Consider the following 23,335-nt stretch of genomic DNA (forward strand, 5'->3'; position numbering starts at 1 on the left):
GAGAGAGAGAGAGAGAGAGAGAGAGAGAGAGAGAGAGAGAGAGAGAGAGAGAGAGAGAGAGATTCAGGGCCTTTCCATTCAGGGCTTTTTAGATCTGACATAGAGTAAATCTTATCTTAAGCCATTCCCTCATGTGAGAAAAACTCCCGGTTTTTGGCTGAAAAAGGTTGTTGAGACAGTTGTGTGTGAAAATCTTCACTGTTGAATCGTCCGGTTGGCCTCCACTCATATCAATCCCACCATTAAAACAATCAGGTGCATCACAAAGAATGGCATCGATGGTTTTGTCCTTGTGGCCCAGACATGAAGGACACAACACACCTAGAATTGGTCTAGGAGACGTGTTTTCTGGAGTTTTCTGTGGTTGATCTCTCTTGAGGTTTCTTGTCGCTCGTAGTGTTCACAGGACAAGTCTAACACTTACTTGTACTCAGGCAGACCTACCCAGAAATTACTTTTTCATTCTACAAGGGGTCACAAGCTCACTACACAGCAGCTCCATAAGTTCACTACAAAAATTCCCAACTGTTTCATATTTTTCAAACTTTAAGTTCAACTAGGTCAGTACACGACACATCAATCACCAGGCCATTACTTTTTATTTCAAACATGTTGTAGAGGGTTCTTTGCACAGTGCTGATATTCTCTTATTCTTAAACAAACTTTAAACTTTAGAAAATGACACAGACAACGGCTTCTGAGTATATGTCAAATATCCTTAGTTATGCAATTGCAGGCAGAAGTTAATACAGAGTCAACAGGATTTGTATAGCTCTTCATAAGTTCTGCAAATTGTCCAAAACAATCTCTGCTTTTCATCCAAGCACGCCCCTCCCTGGCAGATCAGGAGCCACCATGTTTTCTTCTTGTGGCTGTGTGGAAGCAACGAGAAATTGAAACAATCCAGGTCTACCTGTTCCTCCAGTTGATCTCTATCCCATGTCCTTGACTACACGCCCAGACCAGCTGCAGGGAGCTAGAGGGAACCATCCTTACCAAAAGCACAGCATTGGTAGTTAAGAAATGTCTCTACTATTGTTAATCATATTTATTGTTAACTATTAATATTTAACAAATCAGGTAAATATGTGCTCTTTCTCTCACAGCATAATATATCATATATTCCTCATCAACGTGCTTTACTTCAAAGAAACAGATGCACTATCAAGTTACATAAGCACACCCTAAATAGTGAAGAGAACGTCCGGACAGGATGTCCTTAAAAGGTCATAAACACAGGACACAGGAAAACTCACCAATCACTTTTTGACAGCAACCGTCTACTATATTCTCTCTCACAGGAGTCTGTGAAACAAGACAGTTGGAGATTGAAACATTGTATGTGTATTCCCTTCCCCCAACTGCTCTGTTCACTCAGACAAACAAACCAGACTGCAGTTTCCCACGCAAGAATTGACTTCAAATCCTAAATTACTTGATATCTTTCAGAAATACATAATTTTCCCCTCCTCATAATTCCATAGGTCTATAGGAGTGTCCCAGGTTTTCATTACAACCATTTCTAGTGCATATTGTATATGGTTTCAATATCAGATTTGATAAATAACAGATTATAACATGAAATGCTCAGTGTTGATTTTAAATATAAACATTAACAGTCCACAAAAAGGGTGTGTAAAACAGTATGTTGGCTTGGCTGATAAAAAGGGTAGATTGAATTTCTCTTGGCAGTTGTGGCTCCCAGGTCTACAGCCAATCAAGGACTAGCTACCCATCCCCCACTGCTGCTCTCACCCCCCACCCCCCACCCCATCCCCTGACATGCTGGACTCTCAGGTTCTGTTCAATAAAGTGCAGCACAGTACAGTACAACTTTATTAGTCCATGTTACAGGGAACAAAGGGAATTTGTCTTTCTGAAGGGGTTGGTCACAGATCTGCCAGTTCAGATCAAATCCCATGTTTTGTTGTCTGGCTCAGGACTCAAACCAGTGACCTTTCAGTTACTGGACTAATTCTCTAACTTCCACCTCCTAACACTTCTAGCATGGGCTTCCTAGGCAAAGTTCCTTTTACACTATCCCATGTGTGTAGAAAACATGAGTCTGTCTCATGATCTGGTAATGATGTAGTCCTGCCTTCAACTTCAAACTCAGTGTCACCCTCAAGTCAATAAGGCATTACCTCTTGGTCTAATGTGTCCTGTGTGTGTGTCAGGTGTGTGTGTATGTCCAGTGTGTGTGTGTGTCCTGTGTGTGTGTGTCAGGTGTGTGTGTGTGTGTGTGTGTGTGTGTGTGTCCATTGTGTGTGTGTGTCCTGTGTGTGTGTCCTGTGTGTGTGTGTGTGTCAGGTGTGTGTGTGTGTGTTCAGTGTGTGTGTTTGTCCTGTGTGTGTGTGTGTGTCAGGTGTGTCAGGTGTGTGTGTGTGTGTGTGTGTGTGTGTGTGTGTGTGTGTGTGTGTGTGTGTGTTTCCAGTGTGTGTGAGTGTGTGTGTCCAGTGTGGTGTTTGTGTCCAGTGTGTGTGTGTGTGTCCTGTGTGTGTGTCCTGTGTGTGTGTGTGTCAGGTGTGTGTGTGTCCAGTGTGTATGTGTGTGTGTCCAGTGTGTATGAGTGTGTATCCTGTGTGTGTGTGTGTGTGTCCAGTGTGTGTGTGTGTGTGTGTGTGTGTGTGTGTGTGTGTGTGTCCAGTGTGTGTGTCCAGTGTGTGTGTGTCCTCTGTGTGTGTGTCCAGTGTGTGTGTGTTCAGTGTGTGTGTGTGTGTGTCCAGTGTGTGTGTGTGTCCAGAATGTGTGTGTGTCCATTGTGTGTGTGTGTCCAGTGTGTGGGTGTGTTTGTCCAGTGTGTGTCCAGTGTGTGTGTGTGATCAGTGTGTGTGTGTGTGTGTGTGTCCAGTGTGTGTTTGTCCGGTGAGTGTGTGTTCAGTGTGTTTGTTCAGTGTGTGTGTGTGTGTGTGTGTGTGTGTGTGTGTGTGTGTGTGTGTGTGTACAGTGTGTACAGTGTGTACAGTGTGTTTGTATAAAGTGTTTTTGTGTGTCCAGTGTGTATGTGTGTGTCCTCTGTGTGTGTTTCCATTGTGAATGTGTGTGTGTCCAGTGTGTATCCTGTGTGTGTGTTTGTGTCCAGTGTGTGTGTGTGTGTGTGTGTGTGTCCAGTGTGTGTATCCAGTGTGTGTGTGTCCTCTGTGTGTGTGTGTGTGTGTGTGTGTCCAGTGTGTGTGTGTCCAGTGTGTGTGTGTTCAGTGTGTGTGTGTGTGTGTCCAGTGTGTGTGTGTGTCCAGAATGTGTGTGTCCATTTTGTGTGTGTGTCCAGTGTGTGGGTGTGATCAGTGTGTGTGTTTGTGTGTGTGTGTGTGTCCAGTGTGTGTTTGTCCGGTGAGTGTGTGTTCAGTGTGTGTGTCCAGTGTGTGTGTGTGTGTGTGTTCAGTATGTGTGTGTGTGTGTCCAGTGTGTGTGTGTGTGTCCAGTGTTTGTGTGTGTCCAGTGTGTGTGTGTGTGTGTGTGTGTGTGTGTGTGTCCAGTGTGTCTAGTGTGTGTGTGTGTGTGTCCAGTGTGTGTGTATGTGTCCAGTGTGTGTGTGTGTCCAGTGTGTGTGTGTGTGTGTGTCCAGTGTGTGTGTGAATCTAGTGTGTGTGTGTGTGTGTCTAGTGTGTTTGTCCAGTGTGTGTGTGTGTCCAGTGTGTGTGTGTCCAGTGTTACCATGGTTATTATTTACAGGGACACTGAGGAGTCAACCCAAACCCTAAACCCTGGATAGAGGGGCTCAGTGAATGTGGAGTGGAATGTGTTCAGGTGGGTCAGTGTGTCAGAGGAGACTCTGTAGAAGGACAGAGTGCCGGCTGGCCAGTCCAGATACACTCCTACTCTGTGGGGGCTGTAGGAGGGGACGTCTATGGTAGTGTTCTTATTATTGTGACAGGCAGAGTAACGGTTGTCAGAGCAGCTCAGACTCCAGGACTTGTCATTGGCTCCAATCCAACAGTCATTACCCCTTCCTCTCCTGCTGATTCCTTTATATGTCACTCCTATATCAGCCCCTCTCCCACTCCACTCTACCTCCCAGTAAAAGCGCCCAGTCAGACCCTCTCTACACAGCACCTGACTAAAGCCCTCAAATCTCTCTGGGTGATCAGGATACGGCTGCTTCTCTCTCCCCCATGTCACCTTTCTGTTCTCCTCAGACAGAGAGAGGCGTCTGTTTACTGTGTTTAGGTCCAGTGTGAGATCACAGACATCTGACGGATGAAACCAGACATAATATTAGAAATCATCATCATTCACATTAGAATGTTAACTCACTTTTCACTAATTAATTTAATGTAAATGTTTCTAGGTATCAAAAGGAGAAGTTAAGGTAACTTGAGACTTGTTGAATGATCATATGTTATACTGTATGGTAATATAAAACACACTTATTCCCATTAATTACACACATACACACACATCCTGAACACACACACACACACACAGACAAACTGAACACACACACACACACACACACACACACACACACACACACACACACACACACACACACACACACACATACACACACACACATCCTGAACACACACACACACACACACTGAACACACACACACACACACACACATTTCTAACGTAACAGGAACACGCCACACACACAGACACACACATTGTCAAAGCAACTCTTAGTAAACTTTGGTGTCCCTGATTTGTGCTTCTGTAGAACTACAGCTGATATTTAATATGACCAAGTAAGTAATGATGGTGGTCTTTGACTTTGACTTCACTTAAATTAAGACTTATTCTTAGTCATATTCTTCACAGCAGTCAACACTCACATTTTCTAAGTCCAGGTTTCATTGTGTTCTCTCCACCATGTTCCACACTGTAGCGGTAAGCAGAAGAACAGACAGTCATTGAGGGATACACCTGAACTCTCTCACACACACACACACACACACACACACACACACACACACACACACACACACACACACACACACACACACACACACACACACACACACACACACACACACATTCAGCAAATAACTTTGTGGTGGTAAGAATGTTTGTCCAGTGTGTGTGTGTGTGTGTGTGTGTCCAGTGTGTGTGTGTGTGTATGTCCAGTGTGTGTGTGTATGTCCAGTGTCCAGTGTGTGTGTCCAGTGTGTGTCTGGTGTGTGTGTGTCCAGTGTGTGTGTGTTTGTGTCTTCAGTTTGTGTGTGTTTGTCAAGTGAATGTGTGTGTCCAGTGTGTGTGTGTGTTTCAAGTGTGTGTGTGTGGGTGTCCAGTATGTGAGAGTGTGTGTGTCTGTCCAGTGTGTTTCTGTGTGTGTGTGTGTGTGTGTGTTTGTCCAGTGTGTGTCCAGTGTGTGTGTGTGTCACACACACATTGGAAACGCACTGGACACACACACACACACATACATACACAGGACACACAAACACTCGACAAACACACACAGACACTGGACACACACACACACACACACACTGGACACACACACACTGGACACACACACACTGGACACACACACACATACACTGGACACACACTGGACACACACACACACTGGACACCACACACAAATGACACACACACACTGGACACACACTGGACACACACACACACACACACACACAGTCTTTATATAACTTAGTCCAAGTGGTGGTCAGAATGTTTGTCTTAACTAGCGTGATAACTCCAACATGTCTGATATGAACATTGACAAAAACCCTCTACATACTTGAGTTTCTCCAGTCTGCAGAGTGGATCCTCCAGTCCAGCAGAGAGCAGTCTGACTCCTGAGTCTCCTGGGTGATTGTAGCTCAGGTCCAGCTCTCTCAGGTGTGAGGGGTTTGACTTCAGAGCTGAGACCAGAGAAGCACAGCCTTCCTCTGTGACTAGACAGCCTGACAGCCTGCAAAGAGTCAACTCATATTAAAACCACACTGCTATTTTTTAGTAGTAAAAATAGTGGTAGTATATTTTTTCTAAATGTTCAGATACATCAGTGTCCTGAAACCTGCCATATCTATTCATAACTTAATGTATCATTATTAAAAATGACAAATTATCAAAGTAATGCTTGTAGATAGAAAAATGTATAGTACAAATATTTGAGTAGACTGACCAGAGCAGTTTAAAAAGCAATATCAGTCAAAAGACAGACAGTGAGGTATCAGATTTAGATTGTATTGAGTATACAGTCATCACCGTATCTATTTTGACAAAGATAACATTTTAAATGTGGCTCTATACTCCAGCATTTTGGATTTGAGATCAAATGTTTCATATGAGGTGACAGTATATAATGTCACCTTTTATTTGAGGGTATTTTAATACATATCTGTTTCACCGTTTAGAAATGAAAGCACATTATGTATCTAGTCCCCCCATTTGAAGAAGTCATATGTATTGGTCTGATATTCCTTCAAAACAATGACTACATCAAGCTTGTGACTCAAACTCGTTGGTTGCATTTGCAGTTTGTTTTGGTTGTGTTTTGGGTTATGTTTTGCCCGATAGTAACTGAATGGTGGATGATGACTGGAGTAATTTTCTGTCTATGTGAGTAGATAACATGTTTCTAAACACTACTAAATTAATCCTGATGATGCCATGATTAAGAAAAATCATGAATGAATCATGAAAAATAATGAGTGAGAAAGTTACAGAGGCTACAACAAAACATGCTAACCTCTCACCATTACCAATAACAGAGGGGGTATGATCCTTGTTCCTCTGTAACTTTCTCATTCATCATCATTCACGATTCATTCATGATTATTCATAATCATGGTAGCATCCACATGAATGTAGAAGTGTTCAGAAACATCTTCTATTCTTACTGACAATACAAGTGAAGTGACTCCAAAATGACAGGACATTATTCACCATTCAGTTTCTATTGGGAAAAACATAATCCAAAATACAACCAAGACAAACTGCAAATGCATTCAACACGTTTGTAGAATCACAAGCTTGATGTAATCACTGCAGGTAAGGAATATTGGACCAAATACTAAACTTAAGACTACTTTAAGTAGTCCAAATTATTAAGACTTTTTCAAATGGGAGAAATAGATACATAAAGTGCTTTCATTTCTAATCAGTAACACAGATATGTATGAAAAACCTCAAATAAAAGGTGACATCACATACTGTCACCTCATATGAAACATTTGATCTCAAATCCAAAATGCTGGAGCATAGTACCAAATTTAAAACTGTAAACTTCACTGTCCAAACACATATGGTGTGGACTATGTGTGCCTGATAAACACATGTGGATCTGGTGAACAGTTATCACTTGTTGACCAACTACAGGAATACTGACCTCAGAGTCTCCAGTTTACAGTGGGGATTCCCCAGTCCAGCAGAGAGCAGCTTCACTAAATCAAGCCTGTGACTGCCATGATTGCGAAAGATCATGAATGAATCATGAATAATAATGAGTGAGAAAGTTACAGAGGTTCAGTGGCGGCTCCTGAAAAAATTCTCAGGAGGGGCAATTTTTCTAATGATTTAGGTGACCTACACACATTTTAAAAAAGATATGTCCAGCAACAACATGAAGACAGGGGCAGCATATAAGTCAATACCAGAAGCATTTATTGACTGATCTGGGGAGATGGATTCCAGTTTCTGTGACAGATTATAAATAATCTCTGATGCCTTTGTTATATTAGCTTTTGGTTGAATGTACTGTCGTAGTAAATATATAATGTTATAGCTTGGTCTGACAAAAATCTTGTGCATGACCCATTTTGTGTTGGGCGTTTGTTTTCAATCAATGCTGTTCCTATCCTATAACAATGGACAAAAGAGTCCTATCTTGTCAGCCTTGTCAGCAGGTGGCCAAGGACAACACCCACGCCATAGGTCTCTCAGTTCTTCCAACTCACGAGTTCTTGCTCTGAGGACACACACACACACACACACACACACACACACACATCATCACTGATAACACACACACACACACACATCATCACATTTAAACACACACACACACACACACAAAAATCCCCTCTCTTTAGGCTGAACATTTGAAGACAGAGAACCCGACTCAGAGCCAATGCAACAGTGGAGGGGACCTCGCCCAACTCATCAGGACCAATCAGAAGATCAGAACTACTAGATTCAACCTACATCATTTATTGTATAAAATGTCTGCACACAATGTTTTCGGGGCTCTCTTCAGATAGCTCCCTAAGAGTTTGACGAACGGGTCCTTGCACGCGATTCCAGATATCTTTACCTCTGAATAAACTGCCTTTATTATACCATATCCACCCTGTCCAAAGTCTCTACTTGGTCTCAGTTCTCCAGTAAACTTGTGATTATCAACAGTACACAACGGTAACAAACAATTGGGGGAACTCACGGGGCAGATAGTAAGGTTGCAGTGACACAGAAAGCAGTTCAATGTCGGGGGTACAGAGTCGCTCTCTTACCAGGATCGCGGTCCGCTCTGACCAGGGTGAAGCCGGCCGGCTCCACTTCTCTGTCCGGGACTCTGTCATCCAGCCAAGTCTCCCAGCTGTATTGGATTCCGCTGCCAGCAGCGTTTTCATTATTTAGTCCGTTCGTAGCGGGTATGTACACAATCAACAAGATCAGTCCGAAATCCATGGTTGGCAGAATGTTTGTAAACTAAGTCTACAAATTAAAAACATAAAATAACGCCACACTGCAGGTCGCAACAGAGACGCTGCTAGCCGCTATTTACTTAGTTACGTTCATGGTTACGTCACGTATGACGAAAGCGCGTAAGTGCAAGCCCACAGACACCCATAGAGAATGTATTGAAAGCTTTGAAATTTGAAAAAAATAGATTTTACATGACAGGCTATGAGAGACTTCTGGGCGATTTTCAACCTGACTGAAATCGCCCCAAAAACGGGCGGGGCCATTTGAAGCACGACTTTAGCCTGATTTGACATTTAGTGGCAGTCAGATCAGATTACAACACTGATAACTACTGTTGCCGTGATATAATTGATTAGAAAAAAATCCCTTCCTTTTCCCGTTTGGCAGTGCGTCGCCCATATCGCCCTATTGAACAGGCCGTCCCTGCAGAGGCTACAACAAAACATGCTAACCTCTCACCATTACCAATAACAGAGGGGGTATGATCCTTGTTCCTCTGTAACTTTCTCATTCATCATCATTTACGATTCATTCATGATTATTCATAATCATGGTAGCATCCACATGAATGTAGAAGTGTTCAGAAACATCTTCTATTCTTACTGACAATACAAGTGAAGTGACTCCAAAATGACAGGACATTACATTTACATTTTAGTCATTTAGCAGACGCTCTTATCCAGAGCGACTTACAGGAGCAATTAGGGTTAAGTGCCTTGCTCAAGGGCACATCGACAGATTTTTCACCTAGTTGGCTAGGGGGTTATAACCAGCGACCTTTCGGTTACTGGCACAAAGCTCTTAACCACTAAGCTACCTGCCACATTATTCACCATTCAGTTTCTATTGGGAAAAACATCATCCAAAACACAACCAAGACAAACTGCAAATGCATTCAAAAGTTTGTAGAATCACAAGCTTGATGTAATCACTATGGGTAAGGAATATGGGACCAAATACTAAACTTCTGACTAAATGAATTTGTCCAAATAATTACGACTTCTTCAAATGGGAGAACTAGACACACACAGGTCACAGGTCATTGTTACTCAGATCCAGCTCTCTCAGGTGTGAGGTGTTTGAATTCAGAGCTGAGACCAGAGAAGCACAGCCTTCCTCTGTGACTAGACAGCCTGACAGCCTGCAAAGAGTCAAATCATATTAAAATCACACTGCTATTCTTTGGTGGTGAAAATAGTGGCAGTACATTTTTTTCAACATATTCAGATATATCAGTGTCCTGAAACCTGCCATATCTATTCATAAATTAATGAATGTTTCATTATTAGAAATGATCATATATTGATTGTAGAGAGAAAAATGTATAGTACAAATATTTGAGTAGACTGACCAGAGCAGTTTAAAAAGCAGTATCAGTCAAAAGACAGACAGTGAGGTATCAGATTTAGATTGTATTGAGTATACAGTCCACACCATATCTATTTTGACAGTGAAGCTTACATTTTAAATGTGTCTCTGTACTCCAGCATTTTGGATTTGAGATCAAATGTTTCATATGAGGTGACAGTATATAATGTCACCTTTTATTTGAGGGTATTTTCATACATATCTGTTTCACCATTTAGAAATGAAAGCACTTTATGTATCTATTCCCCACATTTGAAGAATTAGTAAGTATTCTGACCAATTCACTTATAGTGTATTAAAGTAGTCAAAAGTTTAGTATTTGATCCCATATTCTTTGAATGCAATGCCTACATCAAGCCTGTGACTGCCATGATTGAGAAAGATCATGAATGAATCATGAATAATAATGAATGAGAAAGTTACAGAGGCTACAACAAAACATGCTAACCTCTCACCATTAACATCAAATAAAAGGTGACATTCTGTATTGTTGCCTAATATGAAACATTATATCTCAAATCCAAAATGCTGGAGCATAGCACCAAATTTAAAACTGTAAGCTTCACTGTCCAAACACATATGGTGTGGACTATGTGTGCCTGGTAAACACATGTGGATCTTGTGAACAGTTATCACTTGTTGAACAACTACAGGAATACTGACCTCAGAGTCTCCAGTTTACAGTGGGGATTCCCCAGTCCAGCAGAGAGCAGCTTCACTCCTGAATCCTTCAGGTCATTGTTACTCAGATCCAGCTCTCTCAGGTGTGAGGGGTTTGACTTCAGAGCTGAGACCAGAGAAGCACAGCCTTCCTCTGTGACTAGACAGCCTGACAGCCTGCAAGAGTAAAATCATATTAAAACCACACTGCTATTCTTTGGTGGTGAAAATATATATTTTAAACTTTTTCAGATACATCAGAGTCCTGCAACCTGCCATATCTATTCATATATGTATATATACACTATCAGTCAAAAGTTTGAACACACCCACTCATTCAAATTTGTAAAAAAAACACAAAAAAACTAATTTTTACATTGTAGAATAATAGTGAAGACATCAAAACTATGAAATAACACATATGGAATCATGTAGTAACCAAAGAAGTGTTAAACAAATTAAAATATATGTTATATTTGAGATTCTTCAAATAGCCACCCTTTGCCTTGATGACAGCTTTGCACACTCTTGGCATTCTCTCAACCAGCTTCATGAGGTAGTCACCTGGAATGCATTTCAATTAACAGGTGTGCCTTCTTAAAAGTTAATTTGTGGAATTTATTCCCTTCGTAATGCGTTTGAGCCAATCAGTTGTGTCGTGACAAGGTAGTGGGGTATACAGAAGATAGCCCTTTTTGGTAAAAGACCAAGTCCATATTATGGCAAGAACAGCTCAAATAAGCAAAGAGAAACAACAGTCCATCATTACTTTAAGACATGAAGGTCAGTCAATAAGGAACATTTTAAGAACTGTTAAAAGTTTCTTCAAGTGCAGTCGCAAAAACCATCAAGCGATATGATGAAAATGGCTCTCATGAGGACCGCCACAGGAAATGTCACGATTTCCGCCGAAGTTGGTGCCTCTTCTTTTATTTTTATTTTTTGTCATTTAGCAGACACTCTTATCCAGAGCGACTTACAGGAGCAATTAGGATTAAGTGCCTTGCTCAAGGGCACATCGACAGATTTTTCACCTAGTTGGCTCGGGGATTAGAACCAGCAACCTTTCGGTTACTGGCACAACGCTCTTAACCACTAAGCTACCTGCCGCCTTGTGCGGGCGGCTATTGGCGGTCGTCGTCACCGGCTTTCTAGCTGCCACCGATCTACGTTTCTTTTTCTATTTGTTTTGTCTTGATTGTACACACCTGGTTCCCATCGAATTATGATTATTTCCCTATTTAACCCACTGCTTCCCTCATGGTTTTGTGCGTGATTGTTCTTTGTTTGGTGTTGTATACTGCTGTGAGCTGTTATGTTTCCCTGCGTGGAAATTAGATTTGTTGTTTTTCAGAGTAAAGTTCGATTATTTACTCAGTTCTGTGTCCTGCGCCTGACTCCGTCCTACCGCTGCACACTGACACCTGACATCAAATAAGCAAAGAGAAACGACAGTCCATCATTACTTTAAGACATGAAGGTCAGTCAATACGGAACATTTCAAGAACTTTGAAAGTTTCTTCTGCTGCAGAGGATAAGTTCATTAGAGTTACCAGCCTCAGAAATTGCAGCCCAAATAAATGCTTCACAGAGTTCAAGTCACAGACACATCTCAACGTCAACTGTTCAGAGGGGACTGTGTGAATCAGGCCTTCATGGTCGAATTGCTGTAAAGAAATCACTACTAAAGGACACCAATAAGAAGAAGAGACCTGCTTGAGCCAAGAAACACAAGCAATGGACATTACACCGGTGGACATTTGTCCTTTGGCCTGGAGTCCAAATTTGAGATTTTTGGTTCCAACCGCCATGTCTTTGTGAGAAGCGGTGTGGGTGAACGGATGATCTCTGCATGTGTAGTTCCCACCGTAAAGCATGGAGGAGGAGGTGTTATGATGTGGTGGTGCTTTGCTGGTGACACTGTCTGTGATTTATTTTGAATTTAACCACACTTAACCAGCATGGCTACCACAGCATTCTGCAGCGTCACGCCATCAAAATCTGGTTTAGGCTTAGTGGGACTATCATTTGTTTTTCAACAGGACAATGACCCAACACACTTCCAGACTGTGTAAGGAGAGGGATTGAGTGCTGCATCAGATGACCTGGCCTCCACAATCACCCAACCTCAACCCAATTGAGATGGTTTGGGATGAGTTGGATCACAGAGTGAAGGAAAAGCAGCCAACAAGTGCTCAGAATATGTGGTAACTCCTTCAAGACTGTTGAAAAAGCATTCCAGGTGAAGCTGGTTGAGAGAATGCCAAGAGTGTGCAAAGCTGTCATCAAGGCAAAGGGTGGCTATTTGAAGAATTTCAAATATAAAATATATTTTGATTTGTTTAACACTTTTTTGGTTACTACGTGATTCCATATGTGTTATTTCATAGTGTTGATGTCTTCACTATTATTCTACAATGGAAAAAATAGTAAAAATAAAGAAAAGCCCTTGACTGAGTAGGTGTGTCCAAACTTTTGACTGGTACTGTATATAAATTAATGAATTTATCATTATTAACAGTAGATAACATGTTTCTAAACACTACTAAATTAATCATTGTGTGTGTGTGTGTGTGTGTGTCCTGTGTGTGTCCAGTGTGTGTTGTCCAATGAGTGTGTGTCCAGTGTGTGTGTGTGTGTGTGTCCAGTGTGTGTATGTGTGTGTGTCCAGGTTGTGTGTCTAGTGTGTGTGTGTGTCCAGTGTGTGTTTGTGTGTGTGTGTGTGTGTATAGTATGTGTGTCCTGTGTGTGTGTGTGTGTTCATTGAGTGATACAGGAATACTGACCTCAGAGTCTCCAGTTTACAGTGGGGATTCCCCAGTCCAGCAGAGAGCAGCTTTACTCCTGAATCCTTCAGGTCATTGTTACTCAGATCCAGCTCTCTCTTGTGTGAGGGGTTTGACTTAAGAGCTGAGACCAGAGAAGCACAGCCTTCCTCTGTGACTTGACAGCCTGACAGCCTGCAAAGAGTCAAATCATATTAAAACCACACTGCTATTCTTTGGTGGTGAACATATATTTTTTTAACATTTTCAGATACATCAGAGTCCTGAAACCTGCCATATCTATTCATATATGTATATATACACTATCAGTCAAATGTTTGAACACACCTACTCATTCAAATTTGTAAAAAAAAAAAAAAAAAAACTAATTTTTACATTGTAGAATAATAGCGAAGACATCAAAACTATGAAATAACACATATGGAATCATGTAGTAACCAAAGAAGTGTTAAACAAATTAAAATATATGTTATATTTGAGATTATTCAAATAGCCACCCTTTGCCTTGATGACAGCTTTGCACACTTTTGGCATTCTCTCAACCAGCTTCATGAGGTAGTCACCTGGAATGCATTTCAATTAAAAGTTAATTTGTGGAATTTATTTCCTTATTAATGCATTTGAGCCAATCAGTTGTGTTGTGACAAGTTAGGGGGAGGGGGTATTCAGAAGATAGCCCTATTTGGTAAAAGACCAAGTCCATATTATGGCAAGATTAGCTCAAATGTCACGATTTCCACCGAAGTTGGTGCCTCTCCTTGTGCGGGCGGCTATCGGCGGTCGTCGTCACCGGCTTTCTAGCTGCCACCGATCTACGTTTATTTTTCTATACTGCTGTGAGCTGTTATGTTTCCCTGCGTGGAAATTAGATTTGTTGTTTTTCAGAGTAAAGTTCGTTATTTACTCAGTTCTGTGTCCTGCGCCTGACTCCGTCCTACCGCTGCACACTGACACCTGACATCAAATAAGCAAAGAGAAACGACAGTCCATCATTACTTTAAGACATGAAGGTCAGTCAATACGGAACATTTCAAGAACTTTGAAAGTTTCTTCAAGTGAAGTCGCAAAAACCATCAAGCGCTATGATGAAACTGGCTCTCATGAGGACCGCCACAGGAATGGAAGACCCAGAGTTACCTCTGCTGCAGAGGATAAGTTCATTAGAGTTACCAGCCTCAGAAATTGCAGCCCAAATAAATGCTTCACAGATTTCAAGTCACAGACACATCTCTACGTCAACTGTTCAGAGGAGACTGTGTGAATCAGGCCTTCATGGTCGAATTGCTGTAAAGAAATCACTACTAAAGGACACCAATAAGAAGAAGAGACCTGCTTGAGCCAAGAAACACGAGCAATGGACATTACACCGGTGACATTTGTCCTTTGGCCTGGAGTCCAAATTTGAGATTTTTGGTTCCAACCGTTGTGTCTTTGTGAGAAGCGGTGTGGGTGAACGGATGATCTCTGCATGTGTAGCTCCCACCGTAAAGCATGGAGGAGGAGGTGTTATGATGTGGGGGTGCTTTGCTGGTGACACTGTCTGTGATTTATTTTGAATTTAACCACACTTAACCAGCATGGCTACCACAGCATTCTGCAGCGTCACGCCATCCCATCTGGTTTAGGCTTAGTGGGACTATCATTTGTTTTTCAACAGGACAATGACCCAACACACTTCCAGACTGTGTAAGGAGAGGGATTGAGTGCTGCATCAGATGACCTGGCCTCCACAATCACCCAACCTCAACCCAATTGAGATGGTTTGGTATGAGTTGGATCACAGAGTGAAGGAAAAGCAGCCAACAAGTGCTCAGCATATGTGGGAACTCCTTCAAGACTGTTGGAAAAGCATTCCAGGTGAAGCTGGTTGAGAGAATGCCAAGAGTGTGCAAAGCTGTCATCAAGGCAAAGGGTGGCTATTTGAAGAATTTCAAATATAAAATATATTTTGATTTGTTTAACACTTTTTTGGTTACTACATGATTCCATATGTGTTATTTCATAGTTTTGATGTCTTCAATATTATTCTACAATTTAAGAATTAGTAAAAATAAAGAAAAACCCTTGAATGAGTAGGTGTGTCCAAACTTTTGACTGGTACTGTATATAAATGAATGAATGTATCATTATTAACAGTAGATAACATGTTTCTAAACACTACTAAATTAATCATTGTGTGTGTTTGTGTGTGTGTGTGTCCTGTGTGTGTCCAGTGTGTGTTGTCCAATGAGTGTGTGTCCAGTGTGTGTGTTTGTGTGTCCAGTGTGTGTATGTGTGTGTGTCCAGGTTGTGTGTCTAGTGTGTGTCTGTCCAGTGTGTGTGTGTGTGTGTGTGTGTATAGTATGTGTGTCCTGTGTGTGTGTGTTCATTGAGTGATACAGGAATACTGACCTCAGAGTCTCCAGTTTACAGTGGGGATTCCCCAGTCCAGCAGAGAGCAGCTTCACTCCTGAATCCTTCAGGTCATTGTTACTCAGATCCAGCTCTCTCAGGTGTGAGGGGTTTGACTTCAGAGCTGAGACCAGAGAAGCACAGCCTTCCTCTGTGACTAGACAGCGTGACAGCCTGCAAAGAGTCAAATCATATTAAAATCACACTGCTATTCTTTGGTGGTGAAAATATATTTTTTAAACATTTTCAGATACATCAGAGTCCTGAAACCTGCCATATCTATTCATATATGTATATATACACTATCAGTCAAAAGTTTGAACACACCTACTCATTCAAATTTGTAAAAAAAAACAACAACTAATTTTTACACTGTAGAATAATAGTGAAGACATCAAAACTATGAAATAACACATATGGAATCATGTAGTAACCAAAGAAGTGTTAAACAAATTAAAATATGTTATATTTGAGATTCTTCAAATAGCCACCCTTTGCCTTGATGACAGCTTTGCACACTTTTGGCATTCTCTCAACCAGCTTCATGAGGTAGTCACCTGGAATGCATTTCAATTAACTGGTGTGCCTTCTTAAAAGTTAATTTGTGGAATGTATTTCCTTATTAATGCGTTTGAGCCAATCAGTTGTGTTGTGACAAGTTAGGGGGAGGGGGTATTCAGAAGATAGCCCTATTTGGTAAAAGACCAAGTCCATATTATGGCAAGAACAGCTCAAATGTCACGATTTCCACCGAAGTTGGTGCCTCTCCTTGTGCGGGCGGCTATCGGCGGTCGTCGTCACCGGCTTTCTAGCTGCCACCGATCTACGTTTATTTTTCTATACTGCTGTGAGCTGTTATGTTTCCCTGCGTGGAAATTAGATTTGTTGTTTTTCCGAGTAAAGTTCGTTATTTACTCAGTTCTGTGTCCTGCGCCTGACTCCGTCCTACCGCTGCACACTGACACCTGCCATCAAATAAGCAAAGAGAAACGACAGTCCATCATTACTTTAAGACATGAAGGTCAGTCAATACGGAACATTTCAAGAACTTTGAAAGTTTCTTCAAGTGATGTCGCAAAAACCATCAAGCACTATGATGAAACTGGCTCTCATGAGGAACGCCACAGGAATGGAAGACCCAGAGTTAACTCTGCTGCAGGGGATAAGTTCATTAGAGTTACCAGCCTCAGAAATTGCAGCCCAAATAAATGCTTCACAGATTTCAAGTCACAGACACATCTCTACGTCAACTGTTCAGAGGAGACTGTGTGAATCAGGCCTTCATGGTCGAATTGCTGTAAAGGAATCACTACTAAAGGACACCAATAAGAAGAAGAGACCTGCTTGAGCCAAGAAACACGAGCAATGGACATTACACCGGTGGACATTTGTCCTTTGGCCTGGAGTCCAAATTTGAGATTTTTGGTTCCAACCGCCGTGTCTTTGTGAGAAGCGGTGTGGGTGAACGGATGATCTCTGCATGTGTAGTTCCCACCGTAAAGCATGGAGGAGGAGGTGTTATGATGTGGGGGTGCTTTGCTGGTGACACTGTCTGTGATTTATTTTGAATTTAACCACACTTAACCAGCATGGCTACCACAGCATTCTGCAGCGTCACACCATCAAAATCTGGTTTAGGCTTAGTGGGACTATCATTTGTTTTTCAACAGGACAATGACCCAACACACTTCCAGACTGTGTAAGGAGAGGGATTGAGTGCTGCATCAGATGACCTGGCCTCCACAATCACCCAACCTCAACCCAATTGAGATGCTTTGGGATGAGTTGGATCACAGAGTGAAGGAAAAGCAGCCAACAAGTGCTCAGCATATGTGGGAACTCCTTCAAGACTGATAGAAAAGCATTCCAGGTGAAGCTGGTTGAGAAAATGCCAAGAGTGTGCAAAGCTGTCATCAAGGCAAAGGGTGGCTATTTGAAGAATTTCAAATATAAAATATATTTTGATTTGTTTCACACTTTTTTGGTTACTACATTATTCCATATGTGTTATTTCATAGTTTTGATGTCTTTACTATTATTCTACAATGGAAAAAATAGTAAAAATAAAGAAAAAAACTTGAATGAGTAGGTGTGTCCAAACTTTTGACTGGTACTGTATATAAATGAATGAATTTATCATTATTAACAGTAGATAACATGTTTCTAAACCAGGGGTGTCAAACGTACGGCCCACGGGCCGGATCAGGCCCGCAAACGGGTTTAATCCGGCCCGCGAGATGATAAAAAAATAAAAAAATAAATAATAATAATTAAGTATAAAAATGCGCTGCAATTTTTCAATAAAATAAACTGCTGTTCCAATTGCGTCCCCTGGATGGCGCAATAGCAATTGTGTTAAGCAAGCAAACTGTTTATACCAGGGCAGAGCAAGTAGGTCAAGCACGTGCAGCCAATGAGCTACTTTGTTTTGCCCGCGATATTTATTACGGCTTCTACTTTTAACATTATGTGCTTTGGCACCCTCATTGCCCCAATATGTCTCTGTCAAAAAAGAGAAAAGTGGACGCAGAGTGCAGAGTGTTCCAAGAAAAATGGTAATCCTATTTATTCACGAAATTGAATGGGAAAGCTGTATGTTTGGTGTGTTCAGAGCATGTTGCAGTGCTGAAAGAATATAACCTTCGTCGCCACTATGTGAGTCTTCATGCCTACAAATATGACAACTTTCAAGGACAGTGGAGATGAGAAGGTGAATGAACTGTTGGCGGGTCTGAAGAAACAGCAGTCTGTGTTTACTCACAGCCGAGACATCAGTGACGCTGCAGTGAAAGCTAGCTACCTCATTGCTAATGAAATCGCAGTGGCTTCAAAACCATTTAGTGAGGGTGAATTTGTAAAAACATGCATGATGAAGGCAGCGGAGATTGTGTGCCCTGAAAAGCGGCAGGCTTTTGCAAATATCAGCATGACAAGAAACACAGTTGCAGACAGGATTTCCAATCTTTCAGTGGATTTGGACAGCCAGTTGAAGCAAAAAGTAAAGTCATTTATTGCGTTTTCGGTTGCAATTGATGAAAGCACGGACATTACAGATGTTGCACAACTGGCCATTTTTTCATCCGCGGAGTTGATGACACATTGACCGTCACCGAGGAGTTTGTGGAGTTGGTGCCGATGACAGATACAACGACAGCAGCTGATATTTTTACCGCACTCGTCGGCGTGCTGGACAGGGTCGGAGTGGACTGGTCCCGCGCTGTCAGCCTGGCTACAGATGGTGCGCCCTCAATGATCGGGAAAAAAAGCAGGCGTTGTGACAAAGTTCAGAGAGAAAGTGCAATCTGCAAATGGAGGACGTGATTTTTGACTTTTCACTGTATTTTGCACCAGGAGGCTTTGTGTTGCAAGTCATTAAAGATGGATAACGTCATGAAGGTGGTCATCCAAACTGTTAATTTCATCCGATCCAGAAGCCTGAATCACCGTCAGTTTGACAGCCTTCTCAGAGAGAAAGACCACATCTATGGCCTGCCATACCACACTGAGGTAAGATGGTTAAGCCGAGGTGCTGTGCTGAGGCGTTTCTTTGATTTACGAGAAGAAATTGAACAGTTCATGGAAGAAAAGGGCAAACCAGTGTTAGAATTTCATTCCGCAGAATGGATGCCGGACCTTGCATTTATGGTGGATGTTACAGAGCACCTGAATAACTTGAACAAACAGCTGCAAGGGCGCAACAAAGTTGTCACGCAGTATTATGACAGCATACGTTCTTTCAAGTTGAAGTTGTCATTGTGGGAGACGCAACTTGCCGGTGGTGATGCAGCTCACTTCCCCTGTCTGAAAAATGTGTGCGCGACCCATCATGTGGCAGACATGAAGCGGTTCAAAGATAAAATAACTGGACTGTTACGGGAGTTTGAGAAACGCTTTCAGATTATGTTTATATGTTTTTATGTTGATGTGCTATTGTTTTTAATTGATTTTATTTTATTTGTATATTTAACCTATTCTTGACTCTGTGGTTCTTGCACTTGTTTGGGGAACAGGATTTCATTATTTTTATCTACATTTCTGCCTGAGAAATGACACCCTGATATAGTTCTGTGATCTGTGAAACAGTTCTGTTAATCACTGAGGCATTGTGTGTTTGTGTGTTCTTTTTCTTTAGAATTTTCAAATAAACTTGACGTGTTTTATGATTAATAGTGATGTTGTGCTTGTACTATTTTGGACACACTGTCCTCAGGCTCCAGCTTTATGTTGTATGTTGATCGTATTAAAACAAAGAAAACAATCTGAAGTTGTTGTTTTTGAGTTATATATACCATGATTTTTCCGGTCCGGCCCACTTGGGAATAGATTTTCCTCCATGTGGCCCCTGAGCTAAAATGAGTTTGACACCCCTGTTCTAAACACTACTAAATTAATCCTTGTGTGTGTGTGTGTGTGTGTGTCCTGTGTGTGTCCAGTGTGTGTTGTCCAATGAGTGTGTGTCCAGTGTGTGTGTGTGTGTGTGTCCAGTGTGTGTATGTGTGTGTGTCCAGGTTGTGTCTAGTGTGTGTGTGTCCAGTGTGTGTGGGTGTGTGTGTGTGTGTGTGTGTATAGTATGTGTGTCCTGTGTGTGTGTGTGTGTGTTCATTGAGTGATACAGGAATACTGACCTCAGAGTCTCCAGTTTACAGTGGGGATTCCCCAGTCCAGCAGAGAGCAGCTTCACTCCTGAATCCTTCAGGTCATTGTTACTCAGGTCCAGCTCTCTCAGGTGTGAGGGGTTTGACTTCAGAGCTGAGACCAGAGAAGCACAGCCTTCCTCTGTGACTCCACAGCCTGACAGCCTGCAAAGACATCATCATGATTTCACAAACACACTGTTAATTTAACACGAGCAGCATTTGGTTTAGTCTCCTAGAATTGTATGGTCATATTGTTATACTAATGTGAACATCAATGCAGTGATTCAATATGTTTTTCAATATAATATTATATACATACTATAATATATATTTTTCTCTAAACGGATGATTAGTACTTAAATATACTTGTATTTACTCACATAGCAGCTCTGGAGGCTTTGACCACTGGCAGCAGCCTCAGAAGACCTTCCTCTGATCTGGAGTATTTCTTCAGGTCAAACACATCCAGCTCCTTTTCTGAAGTCAGCAACACAAAGACCAGAGCTGACCAATGTCCAGGTGACAGTTTGGCTTTTGAGAGACTTCCTGATCTCAGGTAGCTTTGGATTTCTTCCACTAGAGAATGGTCATTCAGTTCATTCAGACAGTGGAACAGATTGATGCACCTCTCTGGAGAGGGATTCTCCCTGATCTTCTCCTTGATGTACTTGACTGTTTCTTCATGGCTCTGTTTGCTGCTTCTTGTCTTTGTCAGTAGACCTCGTAAGTGCTTCTGATTGGACTCCAGTGAGAGGCCCAGAAGGAAGCGGAGGAACAGGTCCAGGTTTCCCGTCTCACTTTGTAAGGCTTTATCCACAGCACTCTTGTAGAAAGTAACTTCAGGCTTGTCTCTGAACAGTGCAAAAAAGTTCCTGGTTGATTGAGGTTTAGCCATTAGATTCAAATTGTTGTTGATGAATGAGAGGAACACATATACAGCAGCCAGAAACTCCTGAATGCTCAGATGCACGAAGCAATACACCTTGTCATGGTACAGCACACATTCCTCTTTAAAGAGCTGTGTGCACAATCCTGAGTACACAGAGGCTTCATTGCCATCAATGCCAGCCTCTTTCAGGTCTTCTTCATAGAAAATCAGATTGCCATTCACAAGCTGTTGAAAAGCCAGTTTTCCCAGTGACAGAATGCTCTCTTTATTCCAGTGTGGACCTGTCTCTTCTTTCCCAAGATACTTTTCATTCTTCTGTTTGGTATGAAACACCACAAGGTGTGAGTACATCTCAGTCAGAGTCTTGGGCATCTCTTCTCTCTTATGTTTCAGCATGTGTTCAAGGACTGTTGCAGAAATCCAACAGAAGACTGGAATGTGGCACATGATGTGGAGGCTCCTTGATGTCTTTATGTGTGAGATGATTCTGCTGGCCAGGTCCTCATCACTGAATCTCTTCCTGAAGTACTCCTCCTTCTGTGGGTCATTGAACCCTCGTACCTCTGTCACCTGGTCAACACACCCTGAAGGGATCTGATTGGCTGCTGCAGGTCGGGTAGTTATCCAGAGGAGAGCAGAGGGAAGCAGATTTCCCTTGATGAGATTTGTCAGCAGAACATCCACTGAGGTTGACTCTGTGACGTCACAACAGATCTTGTTCTTCTGGAAGTCTAGGGGCAGTCGGCACTCATCCAGACCATCAAAGATGAACAGAACTTTGTACTTGTCGTAGTTGGAGATTCTTGATTCTTTGGTTTCCCTTGAGAAGTGATTGAGAAGTTTAATCAAAGTGTGTTCATCCCCGTTCATCAAATTCAGCTCCCCGAAAAGGGAATGAAAATACAAATTGGGCATCCTGATTTGCTTTTCCTTCAGCCCAGTCCAGAATGAACTTCTGCACAGAGACTGTTTTTCCAATGCCAGCGACTCCCTTTGTCAGCACAGTTCTGATATGTTTGTCTTGTCCAGTTAAGGGTTTGAAGATGTCGTTACATTTGATTGCAGTCTCTGGTCTTGCTTGCTTCCTGGTTGTTGTCTCAATCTGTCTCAGCTCATGTTCATTATTGACCTCTCCTGTTCCACCCTCTGTGATGTAGAGCTCTGTGTAGATCTTATTGAGAAGTGTTGGGTTTCCTTGTTTAGCGATCCCCTCAAATACACATTGAAACTTCTTCTTTAGATTAGATTTGAGTTCACGTTGGCAAATCACAGCAAGCTCATCTGAATGAAGAAATAACACAGAGGATATTAATATTACGTCTGATTTAATGCCTACAGTTTTGTAAAACTGTGTTATAAAGTTTAAATTATAATAATTCATTCTCTTAACTGTCTGTATAAATCTGTAAATGTTTTCATAATGCATTACAGACTGGTGTGACTGATTATATTATTATTGTCTCTCTCTCTCTCTCTCTCTCTCTCTCTCTCTCTCTCTCTCTCTCTCTCTCTCTCTCTCTCTCTCTCTCTCTCTCTCTCTCTCTCTCTCCTCTCTGTCTAAATTAATCACCACAACACATCCCTGCTGCTACTCGATGAGGTCACTAGGTGTTGTGTTAAGGCAGCTACAATATCATTTAGTTACACAGCTACTTTAGCTGTACTTTAGCTACAGCTTTTAAATGTTCTAAAACAGCATTCAACATGAGGCAGACAGCTCTTACTTTTCTCCAGTGTGTCAGCAAGCTCCTTCTGGTTCATTTTCCTCAGGACGTGCAGTGTGATCTTCAGAGCCCCCTCTCTGGCACTGCTCTCCTGCTTCTCATCTTCAGCATCCACCACTTCCTTATCCTGCTTCTGACTCTCAAAGCCTTCTGGGAGTTCTGGACTAAGAATCCTCTTGAACATCTTCAGCTCCTTCTTCACAAATGTCATAATATTCTCTTCAAGCAACTGAAATAAATCAAGTAAATAAGTTAAGCAAGAGACTAAATGCTTTCTCATTA

At 41.9% G+C, this 23,335-nt stretch overlaps 1 protein-coding gene across 1 annotated transcript; it reads right to left on the reverse strand.

Annotated features, from left to right (window-relative positions):
* Positions 1 to 3,705: 3,705 nt before the first annotated feature.
* On the reverse strand, positions 3,706 to 23,273 carry LOC123483123 (NLR family CARD domain-containing protein 3-like; the record flags this gene model as incomplete). Its single annotated transcript, XM_045212610.1, is given in 7 exon segments — positions 3,706 to 4,190; positions 9,369 to 9,375; positions 10,680 to 10,803; positions 20,429 to 20,602; positions 20,821 to 22,211; positions 22,213 to 22,610; positions 23,054 to 23,273. Coding segments are annotated over 7 exon segments (2,799 nt in total), but the record flags the coding sequence as incomplete, so codon positions are not given.
* Between the last annotated feature and the right edge of the window lie 62 nt (positions 23,274 to 23,335).

Source organism: Coregonus clupeaformis, unplaced genomic scaffold (genome assembly GCF_020615455.1).
Source record: "Coregonus clupeaformis isolate EN_2021a unplaced genomic scaffold, ASM2061545v1 scaf0031, whole genome shotgun sequence".
Taxonomy (NCBI): domain Eukaryota; kingdom Metazoa; phylum Chordata; class Actinopteri; order Salmoniformes; family Salmonidae; genus Coregonus; species Coregonus clupeaformis.